The 15137-nt window shown below is 38.4% G+C and overlaps 1 protein-coding gene across 1 annotated transcript in view; it reads right to left on the bottom strand.

Moving 5' to 3' along the window:
- Positions 1 to 5774: 5774 nt before the first annotated feature.
- The window catches only part of Fmn2 (formin 2), a 174989-nt gene continuing 165626 nt past the window's right edge, over positions 5775 to 15137 (bottom strand). The window contains exons 17-18 of the mRNA XM_048357745.1: positions 9148 to 9229; positions 5775 to 7015 (exon numbers count right to left, since the gene is read on the bottom strand). Of these exons, the coding sequence (XP_048213702.1) occupies positions 6989 to 7015; positions 9148 to 9229 (109 nt within the window). The 3' untranslated portion in view covers positions 5775 to 6988. The remainder of the gene's footprint in view (positions 7016 to 9147; positions 9230 to 15137) is intronic.

Below are 15137 nucleotides of genomic sequence, written 5' to 3'. Positions count from 1 at the left end.
ATTCCTCTTTGTAAATGAAATCCTAAGGAAGTAAATGAACATGTAAAATGAATGAATTAATCCATTAATGATACTTTAGCAAAATTGCTGCCTACAATGGAGTACATTGGGCACTTGTATTCATTTTAACACCCTTTTATCACTTTTTGCATAACTGTATATTTTAGCTTATTTCATTCTCCTGGTTGTCTCTGATGATGTTTGTTTGCTTTGGTTGAGAGCCCTAAATTTGCCCTCAAATTTGTCTAAACCCAACATCAGTTGTTAATAGGAGCTAACTAGAAAAGGGCAGGGTGCCTAGGAATTAACACCAATCAAACCAGACTTCTTGTTTCAATTAGATTACTTAATATGTATTTTCCAGTCATTTCTGGACTCATTAACCAACAAATATTTTGAAAAACTCTCAGGAAAGGGAGGTCTCAGCATTTGAGACACATAAGTGAATGAATCAGAGAGGAATGAGGCCTCAGGTCTTTCCTCATACAATCACATGTGGATGCAAAAGTTTTCATGTGCCAAAGAAGTCAAGGGTGACTTGCTTTTTTTGTCTGGTCTCATATTTAAAAATACTATAACAGAATATGTCAGTGAACTTTGTTTAATGTTCTCCAACATCTTTATCTAATCTCTAACAAACTTTTTAATTGGCATTCAAAATTTTCAGGTGTCATTTAATCATGAATTAGGTGTTCCAAAATAAAATTCTAGAAGGATTTTTTAAACTCCAGAAGGTTGTAAATGCCACAGCTATTTTATGCACAAGTTTTAAAAAATCACGTAGAGATACTCCTCAAATAAAAATTTTGCATCACTTCTTTTTCTCCTTCAATTCTTCTTCTTCCTCTTCTTTTCTAGTCCTGGGTCTTGAACTCAGGGACTTGGCACTGTCCTTGAGCTTCTTTTGCTCATGGCTAGCTCTCTACCATTTCAGCCACAGCACCACTACTGGTCTTTTCTGTTTATGTGGTACTGAGGAATCAAATTCAGGGCTTCATGCATGCTAGGCAAGCACTCCACTGCTAAGCCACATTCCCAACCCATCATTCTAGTTTTCATTCTAGTTTTATATTTGAAATTGTTTTTTTTTTTTATTCTGGCTTTTCTTTCAGTGACAATATCCATATAAATACTAATTTTCATTCTATAGCCATAAAACTTAAAATATTTAATAATTTGGTGGATTAATTACTAGTATTTGATCAAAGTAGCATAAATATATGATTAATCTGGTAAAAACAAAAGTTTTTGAACAGCGAATTGTACATTTCAATGACTTACCTCTCTTAAAGTGACACTCCATGTGAGAAGATCCCTTGTTCTGAATATTTGAGGGAATGGATATAGTTTATGCCTAGAAAGAGAATTAACACAAGCAATAGAGAAAGAAGAGAAGGGGAGATTAGGAAAAGAAAAACCCACTATAATGTCAGAGGGAAGAAAGGAAGTGCCAATGGCACAGGAAGGAGAACACGTTTGGTTAACCTTAGCACTTCCGTATGAAGATTTCTGAGATCAGAAAGAACAAATGCAGGTTGAAAGATTGTACATGGAGTTCTCTAAAAATATCTGTGAACACACCATCCTTGGAAAACTTTATCTAAAATTGAGCATTTATTCAAATTCCCATTCAATGACAATGGCCCAAGGAAATACACTGTCATAATTAAAGTGAGATATAATCAAGAATATTAAGTCAGTAGTACAGGAAAAAAAGAATGGACAACACATTGAAGTAGAAGAAAGGTTAAAAAATGGGCAAAATGATTCTGACTGAAGTATGGGCAATTATTCAGATTCTTTTCTTTCCCATTTTTAAGAACTGTATTCAGTTCTGACTGTCCTGGCTTCTTTTTTTTTTTGCTCTGCCACTTGAGGCACAGCACCACTTCTGGCTGTTTTCTATATATGTGGTGCTGGGGAATCAAACCTAGGGCTTCATGTATACGAGGCAAGCACTCTTGTCACTAGGCCATATTCCCAGCCCCTCAGTTCTGATTTTGATAGCTTGATGTATACTGAATCATGATTAAAGAAGAGTCAGGCTCCAACAGCTTATAGCTACAATCTTAGCTTCTTGGGAAGCTTATGTACAGAGGATCTTGGTTTGAAGCCAATGGAAGTGGAAAAGTCTACAAGATTCCATCTCCAATTAATCAGAAAAAAAATTAGGCTGTAGGCATAACTCACACAGTAGAATGACAGATTTGATCAAAATATCCAAGTGAGAGCATGAAGCCCTGAGTTCAAGTTTCAGTATTGGCAAAATAATAATTATTTTTAAAAACACATCTTTATCTTTAGCTGCAGGTGTTTCTAGTCTGTAAATCTAGTTACTTAAGAGACTGAGATCTGAGGATCATGGTTCAAAGCCATCCCAGGAAAGAAAGTCTGACTCTTATCTTAATTGGAGAATTAATCACCAAAAAACTGGAAGTTCAGCTGTGGCTCAAGTTGTAGAACACACTAACCTTGAGGAAGAAAAAAAAAGCTCAGGGACAGTGTCCAGGTCCTGAGCTCAAGCCTCAGGACCAGCACACAGGCAGACACAGACACAGACACACAGACACACAGACACATACACACACACACACACACACACACACACACACACACACACACACATCTTTAATGCATCCTTAATGCTGTAGGTAGAACTATCCTCCAGATAAATTGCTATGAAAATAAATATTGAACCTCCTTATCTTTCAGTGACTTTCATTCAAGCAGGGGAGAAGATACAGTGGACACATGTGACTGTTAGCTGTAACAGGGAAGCCGCTACTATGGCAAAAATGAAGAACAGGAGAAAAATGGATGATTTCATAATCATTCCAATAAAAATGACACCCAACCAACTAACTCTGATCACAGAAACAACCTCCATGTGAGGTTGCTAGTGAGTTGCTAGTCACATGTGAATTAGGTAGCCACAAATGTGTGAAGTCGAAAAAAATAGGTCCAGAGCTGAACATGGAGGTTTTCGAATTCCCAGAATAAGGTATAAGGTGAAGGCATACTGTGAAGAGATCAGAGAAGGACAGCGATAAGAGGAAGTATTGACAGATTTGTGAAGGGAAACCATTAACACAGACAGGATACGCTCTGAGAGAAATCTGACAGATTCTGCTGTGTGAGTCGGGAGGCTGGGAGGTTAGGGAGAAGGCTCTTGTGTAAGAATCACGTGATAAGGACCGGAACCAAAGTAGTAAAAATAGTTCTAGAAGTGAGGCAAAAACAAAAACAAAAGCAATGGGTCTTGTTGATGGATTAACTATGTGAGAAAATAAACTAGGATAATCCCTAGTAAACAAAAGTGCTATGTGCTATCAATATTAAAGACTAAACTCCCATATGAAGTCCAGAGGTAAGGAGATCTAGGTTTGATTAATTTTGGTTAATTCAATACCTTAACAATATAATCAGGAATGTAGCTCTACGAGATCCCACTGGCTCACACCTTTAATCCTATCGACACGGGAGGTTGAGACCTGAGCGTCAATACTGAAGCAAGCCCAGGAAGAAAAATTCCAAGACTCATACTTCCAATTAACCAGAAAAAGCCAGAAGTAAAGGTTTGGTTCAAATGGCAGAGGTCAACCATGAGTTTGAAAAGCCGAGCTAGAGTATGAAGCCTAGTGACCAAACTCTACCATAAGCACAAAACAAAATGAAAAAAGGCACAGAGGCAGGAAAGGAGAGAAGGAGAGAGGGAAGGAGGGAGAAATGGAGAGAGGGAAGGAGGGAAAGAGAGAAAAAGTAGGGAAGGACATGGAAAGAAAAGAAAGAAAGAAAGAAAGAAAGAAAAAGAAAGAAAGAAAGAAAGAAAGAAAGAAAGAAAGAAAGAAAGAAAGAAAGAAAGAAAGAAAGAAAGAAAGAGAAAGAAGGAGAGAAAGAAAGAAAAAAGAGAAAGACAGACAAACAAGGAGGGCTGTAGGGAGGGAGGTGGGAGGGAGAGGAGGAGGGAAGAAAAAGAGAAAAAAACTGCAGTTGCTTTCATTCTGAGCTCTATGTTTTAAGTAGACTTTTACTTCCTATTTGTACCCCATGAAGGCTGCCACAGTCTCTGATATTAAATCCTTTATAGCCACAAGCAAAAGCTGGAGTAGAAATTTCTCCTGGCATGTCTCTTTTTATTTGGGAATGGCATTCTTTTCCTGCAGACTTCTCCAGGGAATGCCATTCACCATAGTTTTACTATTATCCATGTCTACATCAATCACACCTAGAAAGACTGGGATAACCAAATGGCTTAGATAAACCAACTTTCTTTTCTGGAGTATGTGGGTTTATGGCAAATTTAGAATCCAATAGATTGAGAAAAATTGTAGCAAGAATAAGGACATGGCTGGTACATGAACAGGGTCTGGTCTCTCAGCTTTCTCACGAGAACAACAGAAGCTGTGCAGTGTGTTGCATAGGAACTACCAGAAGAGAATTTGGGTGGCTACATGACATTTTGGGGATGTCAGGTGGCAAGTGTAGGGTGTAGGATCAGAGTGCTTTTGTTTGGAGTCATGAAAGTCTTAGGAATGGGATGACTAAACAAACAATTCTGGAAAAATCCTTGGGGGCTCCAACCTTTCACAACAAATTAGGGAAAGGAAATGCAAAAAAAAAAAAAGCAAATAGACCAAAGTAAAAGCAGACTACTACTGTTGGGTTTTTTTTTGCCCCTCCCGGCTCGAACTCTTCCTTCTTTCTTTCCACCCTCCTTTCTCGCCCTCTCCCCTAATCACCCGACCTGCAGGTAAGTTAGAGTGGAACGGGGGTCAGCTCCGACCTGATGTGCACGGGATCTGCCACAAATACGTGATCGCCACCTTACGCTAGAAGTCTGGCGTACATATGCAACGGGGCCGGCTTCTTAGAGCGAACTGACTTTATTAAGAGAAGGACAAGGGGATATGATTCCGAGGGAGGGGTTTGGCCAGGATGTCCATAGGCTGAAAGGTATCACCTGACCCCCAAGGGCTAACGTCACTCGAGTGTGCCGAACCAGAGCGCCTGGCTGGCTAGAAGGTTGGGGGCTTTTTGCCCAACCGGTTTCTCTGGATTCCAATCCAGAGGGGGTAGAAGGGCTGCATTCCCCAGGGCTGGGGGAAGTGCGGCAAGCCCCTTCCATCAAGGGGGAAGATGGATCCCAACAACTACAGTGTTAGGAAACCCAGGAAAAGTAAATGTAGGCCACAGACAAATCTTGGCATATGAGAAAAACAGATTATTAAGGTACTTTTTGAAATTTAGAAAAAGCAGGGTTTCATCATTTGTTAAGGGGGGTAGGTTATAGGGGAGAGAGAAGGGAGAATAATATGTGGAAATGATAGGTTTTTTTATTGGATCCTGGCTGTATTCAGAGTCAGGTAACACAGGAGTGTGAGCAGGGTTAGTGGGACAAAATGACAAGTTGCGTTTGATTTAGCACACACGGAATTTTAAGGTATGTTGAGACACCCAATTGAGAATGACCAAGAAGTCTTCTGAAGAAAGGAAAAGAAACCCTAGATTGAGAATAAATATTTTATCAGGATTGTTTTACTTAGCTATGCATATTTTCTACTTCATAATTTATTTTTTCTCCTTTCTCCACCCTCCTCCCAACAAACATTTAATAAGATGGCTATATTTTCCAAGAATCTTCATGTAATATGCTCACAATAGTCACAGAAATATTTTATTATTCGTTTTATTTTCATATAAATTAACATCCTAAAAAATTGAAATAGAAACACTAAATACAGTATTGCACATAGCGATCTTTGTTAAATGCCCTATTACTTCATTGAAGAATGATAATATACACACTGGAGAAATTGAGGAGACAGGAAGGTCACAAAGCAACAATTACCAAGAACCACAACTGCTTCCTGACACTTAAAATACAGAGAAGATGAGACCATATTTTACATAAATACAAACATAGTTATGATTTAGAACATTGTTGGAGTTGCTTTCCATCATTGGTTTGTAATAACAATAACATTTTCCTCTTTTCTTTATAGCCACAACTCTCACCCCAAATCAGTAACTGCCAATACCATTCAAAATAATTAGAGAAAAACTGTTAGTACTAGACAGAACCACCACAGTGCATCATGAGCTGACTTCAAAATACTCACAGAAAAAGTAGGAGATTTTTCTATTTTTATCCTGTAGACTCATTTAGATAGTAAGTAGCTGTTCTCATTTTGCAGGCCTAACTAACCACCACAACACAGAATGCCAAACTTTATCATGTCAAAATTCTCAGAGAAAGAAGCTTATTTAACAGGGTGCAGGTCTAGGTAGCTCCGATCTCTGTTCTGTTTTGCTAATGAGAATTAGTCACTGTGTCAATGTTATGAGTACTGTTTATTGAAATCACTTCTAAATACCAGTGGTACTTTGTGTGTGTATAAAGGTGGATAGCAGAGGCACAACTCTGATGTAATTTACCAGGTTGCACACATGCTTCTCATAGGGCATCAAGGGAGGACAACTCAAGAGATGGGACAGCAGTGTTTATGATATACAAATGGTGCTTGTATTCTAAAATAGAAAATGTCTATGTAGATGGTAGATATGAAATGAGTACAATCACCAGAAATAACATTGATCCACATATCTAAATATATTGATGGTTTCCTGGTTGCCAATAAAAAAAAAAGTGATTTTGCTGTGACTAGGAAGAGTCCCACAAAAGTAAATTGTAGGTTAATGTTTAGCATGTTCAGAATTAATGCAGATACTGCCTCTCATACATGCTTTTCAGGTCTACCAGTATAATATACCATGAGCTTTTACAAAAAGAAGTGGAAAATTTCCACCGGTGTACTGATTTTTCATTTTAAATGAATATGCAGTAAAATTCAATAATCAGTGAACTGTATAGAAAGTACAAGGATTATGCAGGAAGTTAAGATGAAAAATAATCAGAGTGATGTGACTTCCTTCCCATACTCAAGTCAGATGAATTTTGGAGAAGTGGCTGCTGTGACTGTTTTAGAGTTCAGGTTTTCATGCTTATCTTTGCTTTCTGAAAATAAATATACAAGAGTTATAGTTAGAAAGAACTTAAAAAAAAATAAGGTATTTGGAACATACCAAACAAGACCATTTTGTTTGAGTTACATTTTTCAAGAATAATTTAAAAATGTACCAATCATATGAGAAGTACATGCATAGCATACATATATGTATATATATATACAGTATGTACAGTATGTTTTTCATCTTTTAATTTTTTTATCAAAATAAATCACCAGCCAGACACCACTGGCTCATGCTTATAATCCTAGCTACTATGGAGGCTGTGATCTCAGAATCCTTGTTTGAAATAAGCCAGGATAGAAAAGTCTATACAATTCTATCTCCAGTTACTGAGCAAAAAAGCTATGATGAAAATATGACTCGGGGCTGGGGATATGGCCTAGTGGCAAGAGTGCCTGCCTCGGATACACGAGGCCCTAGGTTCGATTCCCCAGCACCACATACACAGAAAAACGGCCAGAAGCGGCGCTGTGGCTCGGGTGGCAGAGTCCTAGCCTTGAGCGGGAAGAAGCCAGGGACAGTGTCTCAGGCCCTGAGTCCAAGGCCCAGGACTGGCCAAAACAAAAAAAAAAAAAAAAGAAAAAAAGAAAAGAAAATATGACTCAAGTGGTATAGAACCAGTCATGGTGAAAAAAGCTTAGAGAAAGTTCAAAGCTCTGAGTCTGAGCCCTTTGCAGCTGCCTTCCTCCATGCAAAATTAAGTTCTAACTGATATCAAAGAGGGCATACCTGTGTTTCTCATCCTGGACTCTAAATACAAACATAAATATGAAATCGGAACAAAGCTGTTTCATCTCAAGTGCAATGAAACTTAATTCTCATCTATTCTGATAGCTTGGCTGATGTTAGCCAGTAAATAATTATTCCTCCTTACTCAATAAACTGTTAATGAGAAAAAAGGCAAAAATAAATGATCGTTAGATAAGTTTGATATAGAAAATCTGAGAGGATAACCTTTCTTTTTATGTCTTGGCAACACTGAGGCTTGAATTCAAGGCCTCATAGTCCATGCAGTGAATGATCTACTACTTGAGCCATGGCTCAGTCTTGTTAAGCCTTAGTTTTCAGAGAGGGTCTTGCCTTTTTTTCCCTGGGTTTGGCCTTGGACAATGATCCTCTAAATTTAGACCTCACACAAAGATGCGATCACTGGCATTAAACTATCACATCAAGCTTTTTTTTATTGAGATGGGATCTTTCTAATTTTTGCCTCATACTTGTTTTAAGTCACAATCCTTCCAATCTCTGCCTCCTGAGTATTGGGATTTCAGGCATGAGCCTCAGCAGATAGGTGGAAAACAGCTCTTAACTAAAGATGTTCTAACTTTTTCTAACTAGGGCTATTTGGTTATTTCTCAATTTGCTTTATCTTAAAATCTTCTCCATTTAAGCATTTTACATTTAACCCAATTCAGTAGGTTCCTATTGGATGCCTAGTGTAACTTCTATTTAGAACTATACCATTTACTTACAATGATACCAAGTCATGATTGCTTCAAAACATTATACAACACTTCACCAGTTTCATAAGAGGAAAGGTGTCAAGCCCTCCTCTCCAGGGGTATACAGCATGATATTCTATTTGAGAGAGGGCAATGAAGAGGCCAAGGAAGAAAGCTGGGTCTGGCTATTCAAGTCAATCTGTAGACCAGCAGCTTCAGACAGCAGCTCTGTTAGAGCCACTGGATTACAGATGACATCTGGGTGCAGGAAGCCAAACACAACCCTGCACATGGCTATTCCCAACATGTTTAAGACTCCACTACAGGAAATCTCACATCATAGTCACTCTAGATTCAAATTCAGCCTTGGGCCAGGACCTGTCAGTAATGAAGAAAGTACAAGGTGGCTTGTGGCTCTCAGCGTACAATATATACAAGACCCTGTGGATAGCTTAGATTCATTTGAATATTTGTTTCAAATATCAAACATTTTTATCCTAACTTTCGGAGCCCAGTAGGAGGCCTAAAAATATGGTTCTTGAAATTGGGAGCCCAACATTTATCCACCTTTAAGAGGAAATTTATATATATATATATATATATATATATATATATATAGTATAATTTGTATATATTGTTTAAATAGGATTAACGAGATTAAAAGTTAAATACTCACAATTCCAGAGTCATGTCGTGGTTTTATTTTATAAAGTGATTTTCCTTTTTTCTGTCTACACACCTCTTCAGCTTCCTTTACTCTGAGGATGGAGAAGACAACTCAGTTAAACAAATACCCACATAGATCACCACAACCAACTTTATAATAGGCACCAAGTTTCAATTCAGCGAGGCTGCAAATTGGTGGATATCTGATGTCTAAACATACATTGTTGAAGCTATACAGGACTATTCATATTCAGGTTTTCAACATCTGGACAAAGGAGAGCCTCCTAAAATTTTCTCTATTACATAATTATTAGTAGCACCACTAAATAGAGTCCTTAAAAACATCATACCAGCATATAAACAAGCATGCACATGCTTATTTGAAATTATTTCAGATTTACCATACTCTATTCCCTACCTATGAATTAAAAAAAAAAAGATCAAAAAAGGTGGGCAGTCTTTAAAAATTAAACATGATCAAGCAAAGGAAGCACTTATCATTTATTTGATAACATAAAAGTAAGACAGATCCAGGGGCACAACAGATAGGGGGGAGTCTCGACAAATGGGACTACTACAAAATAAAAAGTTTCTGCAAAGCTAAAGACAGCCACCAAACTAGAAAGACAGCCAACCATATGGGAAAGGATCTTTAGCAGCACAGCAACAGACAAAGGCCTAATATCTCCAAGCCCAGTAAACCAATTAGGAAATGGGCAAAGGAGCTAAAGAGAGACTTCACAAAAGAAGAGATAAAAATGGCAAAGAAGGGCTGGGGATATAGCCTAGTGGCAAGAGTGCCTGCCTCGGATACACGAGGCCCTAGGTTCGATTCCCCAGCACCACATATACAGAAAATGGCCAGAAGTGGCGCTGTGGCTCAAGTGGCAGAGTGCTAGCCTTGAGCGGGAAGAAGCCAGGGACAGTGCTCAGGCCCTGAGTCCAAGGCCCAGGACTGGCCAAAAAAAAAAAAAAATGGCAAAGAAACATATGAGGAAATGTTCAACATCCCTGGCAGTAAAGGAAATGCAAATAAAAACAACCCTGAGATACCACCTCACTCCAGTTAGAATGGCCTATACTCTGAACTCAGGCAACAACAAATGCTGTACGGGGTGCGGGGAAAGATGAACCCTTCTCCATTGTTGGTGGGAGTGAAAATTAGTACAACCACTTTGGAGAACAGTATGGAGGTTCCTCAAAAAGCTCAACATAGGGCTGGGAATATGGCCTAGTGGCAAGAGTGCTTGCCTCACATACATGAAGCCCTGGGTTCGATTTCCCAGCACCACATACATAGAGAACAGCCAGAAGTGGTGCTGTGGCTCAAGTGGCAGAGTGCTAGCCTTGAGCAAAAAGAAGCCAAGGACAGTGCTCAGGCCCTGAGTCCAAGGCCCAGGACTGGCAAAAAAAAAAAAAAAAATAGCTCAACATAGACCTACCCTATGACCCAGCCATACCACTCCTAGGCATCTATCCTGAACAACAGGTCTCAAGATATCAAAAAGACATCTGTACTTCCATGTTTATCGTTGCACAATTCACAATAGCCAAAAAATGGAAACAACCTAGATGCCCCTCTACAGATGAATAGATCCAAAAAATGTGGTACCTATACAAAATGGAAGAATAGCGATTAGAAATGATGAAATATTGGTATTCGCAGGGAAATGGTCAGAACTAACGAATAATGTTGAGCAAGACAAGCCTAGAACACAGAAAACAAAGGGGCATGATCTCCTTGATATATGACTTGCTATTTGGGGGGGAGGAGGGGTGTAGAGACCAGGTCTGCGAAACAAAAAACTTCTTGTCAAATGGTATTTCCCACAGGTTTGGGCCAGCGACCTTACATTATATAACTAAAACCAAACAAGTACTAAACATAAAAAAGGTCTTAAATAGACCTCTCAGTGGATCACAATAGCTCAAAAGCTGTGTATGTATGATCATATAAGACAGGATAAGCAAACTCTATTGTTGACGTTATATTTAAAGTTCTAGGTGAATTTCCTTTGGCATATGCCACGTGGCTACTGTATATGTTTTTGGTACACTGGGTATTGTATATATGCCTACCTGATCTAGGGAAGGGAAAGAAAAATGAGGGTGTAAGATATCACAAGAAATGTACACACTGCCCTATTATGTAACTGTACCCCTTTTGCACAACACCTTGTCAACAAAATTAAATTAATAAATTAATTAAAAAAATAAGTAAGAGAGGCCCACAAAGAGAAGCAGTGCATGTCTTCTCTCATCTGTGGAAATCAAGGGAAATAAAACTAAACAGGTAAGGTCATAAAAGGAAGAGGAAGGCAAAAGGGAACATGGTAGTAAGATACCATAGGGTAGTAGCACCTTAAATGGTAGGAGGGAGGAAGGAAGAGGGAAAGGAATAGGGGGATTCCTGGGGATGTAAAGCAGCCATAGAGGTGAATAAGATCAAAGCCTATTATATGAAACATGTGGAAATGACATGATGAAATTCTTATCATACACTACTTAATACACACTAACAAGATTTTTTTAAATGAGAAAGATATAGCAATGACTTTTCCACAACATTTCTAGATTTCATTTAGTATATACAGTATTTAGTATATATAGTATTTTCTAAAGAAAACAGGACTGAATTATAAAAGGTATAGTGAAAAAAGTATGTTGTTGAGAGATGACCTCTTTGCTAGAGTGTATTGTTATTTGACATTAGTAATATCCTAATACCTTTAAACTTCAGTAGTCTCAAATAATGAAAGTCTCATCACTGAAGGATTGACCCCCACCCTATTGTCCCAGGGGCATACAGGCAGCAGATAAAACCTCAGGTATGTGCTTTAATGTGCAGGCAGGGCATTTTACCTAAGCCCATCTGTAAACAACCCATCTGTAAACAATCCATTACTGGTCCAAGGACAAGCTACCAACTTCCTAGACCTAGTGGTGCTTTCAATAACCTTTGCCTCCTTGCTCAGACCCCTATGTGCCTGGTCCCGAATTCATCCCCAGCACAACCTCAGAACCTGTGGGAAGGTCTGTGCCCCTTGCTGTTCTGCAATAAACAGTCATTGCCTGTTGATGATTGACTCTGGCCCATTCCTTTTCTGTTCTCCATTTTCCCAACAAGCACATATAAAAAAATTACTCTATTACTGTGCATAATATGTGTAATGTATTAAAAATTAAATATAATTTCATTTACAAAGTTTTTAAATTATAAAAGACTACAAAAGTTATAATTATCTTAAAGAGCAAGAACTATATAAGCTGAGAATCTAAATACAAAGATGAGTAAAAGGAAGACTCCTTCCTTCTTGCCTGCATTCCTGCCTGCCTGGTACTTGAACTAAGGTTTACACTCTACTTGGCTTTTTAAAATCAAGGCTGGTCCTCTATCACTTGTGCCACACTTCTGCTTCTGGCTTTTTGCTGCTTTGTTGAAGCTAGGCATCTGAAAGGTTTTTCTTCCCTGGGTGGCTTTGAACGATGACCCTCAGATCTTAGGCTTTTGATTAGCTAGGACGACAGACATGAACCATCAACACCAGTTGTATTACATTTCTGGTGATTTTGCTTGATAATTAAAAATAAAGTCTTTCTAGAAAGTTAAACAGACTATGGCTTGATCTTAAGAAAGTACATTTTATATAGATCCTGTATTTTAATTAATTTCTCCAAATGGATTAATTATGAATATTTTTCTTGAACTCTATAGCAAATGATCTAATGACAGATTTTTATCTCCCATACAACTGACTGGACCTTTCTCAATAATAGGGAAACAAAGAGTCCAGGCTAACACTTCGTATTGATGTCATGGTGTGCCAAAAAGCAGAACAAAGGAAAGTAATTCCTTTTAGAGGTAAAAATTTCTGCTGGCTTGACATTGTTAATAATTTGAGAAAATGATGATAGTCCATTGTTACCACTTTCTACTTGAGCTATAAATTGCCTTTAATCCTTCTCCTAAACTTTGCAAGACAAAAGCATTTTCTTTATAACAAACTAAGAAAGACTTCTCATCTTCCTTGAACTATCTGCCTGTAAATTTAATTTCAAGTGTTTGGATAGAGAATTAAGCAAACCTGGCCTTCAGCAAAAGTCAAATAGATCGCTTCTTACATTTGGAGATCTTTAAAGTATTTTGTGAATTAGAAACAAAACAAAATTGTTCTTCACAACTCTTTAATTCCCCCCCAAATCCCAACCATCTCTCTACCCTATTTTATTTTATTCTTAAAAGACATCTTTGGAAGGATCACAGAAAGCTGATTCCAATACAAATGTAACTAATTGTACACAAAAGCAAATTCAATCATTCCTTAGGGCACAAAGCTGAAAGGGAGGAGGTTGTGTGTCAAGGAATCCTCACTGGACCCTGTTGCTCACCCATTCATTTGTCAGTGATTTACATACAAAGCAGTAACTCCAGCCCAGGTTTTGAAGGCAGATCTTGTAATAACTTTATGAGAGTAATTCATCTCAACCTCTGAAAAGCAAGTAAATACCAATGGCATGTTTAGGACAATCACCTAAGTTTAAATAAACTATATCTGAATTCCAAAATAGATTATTTTGGGATTGGTGGGTAGGAGTTATGAAAATTTTTCTGGAGTATATTGATGGTTGAGTCTTGTTTCAAGAGAAATCCCAATAATACATACTTATGAAAGGAAAATGAGATTAAGGATGAAGGAAAAGAAAAAGCACATTTAAGGCTGGGAATGTGGATTAGCCATGGAGTGCTTGCCTAGCATGCATGAAGTTCTGGGTTCAACTCCTTAGCACCACATACACAGAAAAAGCCAGAAGTGGTGCTGTGGTTCAAGTGGTTGACTGCTAGCCTTGAGCAAAAAGAAGCCAGGGACAGTGCCCTTCGTCCAAGCCCCAGGACTGGCAAAATGAACGAATGAACAAAAGAAAGAAAGAAAGAAAGAGGAAAGGAAAGGAAAGAAAAGAAAGAAGGAAGGAAGGAAGGAAGGGAAAAGAAGAAAGAAAGAAAAACGAAAGAGCACATTTGGAATGGCATATGCAATGGCTGATCAAGTGTCAAAGCACCCCATTCTGAACTTTGAGAACTGTGACTAAGATCCCATTGGATCCTATACCACTGGAGTTAGATATGCAAACTGGCTTTCTGGTTAATTCCTTAGCTTTGTACATTTGACTAGGATGTCAGTTTTCTCACCCTAAGCACCTACAGGCATAAAGTACCTAGAGACCTGCAAACTGAGCAGCAGAAGGAACAATTAACTCTTATAGTTGAAGAGTAAAAAAATCATAGAGAATTTGTTAAATGATGCTCTATAGGCCAATTTTTACACATTCTGACTTTAACCACGCAGTTTCCATTTAGAAGCAGCAATCAGGAGAATCAGGTGAGGTGGTGGTGGGAGGTGCTGTGCACCAGGCAGTGAAACTGTGGCATTCACTCTCAGAATACCATATGCACAGTTGAATGACCTTCCAGAACAAGGCTTCCTCATGGCTCTCTAGCCAGAGCACAAAACCATGATCACTTCAGCCCTTAGTGACAGCCACCACTCCTGAGCTTCCCTAGTAAATGTTACTTTGCTTCCAAATACTAATTCAATTTCTATACAACTCTGACAAGAAACCTTTTACATACCATAATTGAACAAGGGGAAAAAAAAGGTACCCATGGAGTTCAGGTGATGGTACAAGATAGAATTGACAAGAAATAAGAAATCAGGAAAATGATGAAAAGAGCAAGTTGTTGACCTCAGCATCTTCCCACTTGGACTAGTGAGATTTCACCAGCTGCCAACAGAGATATGGTGACTGATCGCTATGACTTTGATGCCAAGTGGAAAGGCATTGTGGGAATAACCTTTCATACAAAAAACCAAAATAGGCAAATCCAAACATGCCTGGTGAGAGGAAAGAAATAAAGAACAGGACTAGGTTTACAAAGAAAATGTAGACATTGTGGACAGAGAAGGGACCCTGTGAAGGGTGTGTGTTGCTGGGCTGAAGCCA

The sequence above is a fragment of the Perognathus longimembris genome, chromosome 11 (assembly GCF_023159225.1).
Source record: "Perognathus longimembris pacificus isolate PPM17 chromosome 11, ASM2315922v1, whole genome shotgun sequence".
NCBI lineage: Eukaryota > Metazoa > Chordata > Mammalia > Rodentia > Heteromyidae > Perognathus > Perognathus longimembris.
This window is presented reverse-complemented; position numbering and strand designations above follow the sequence as displayed.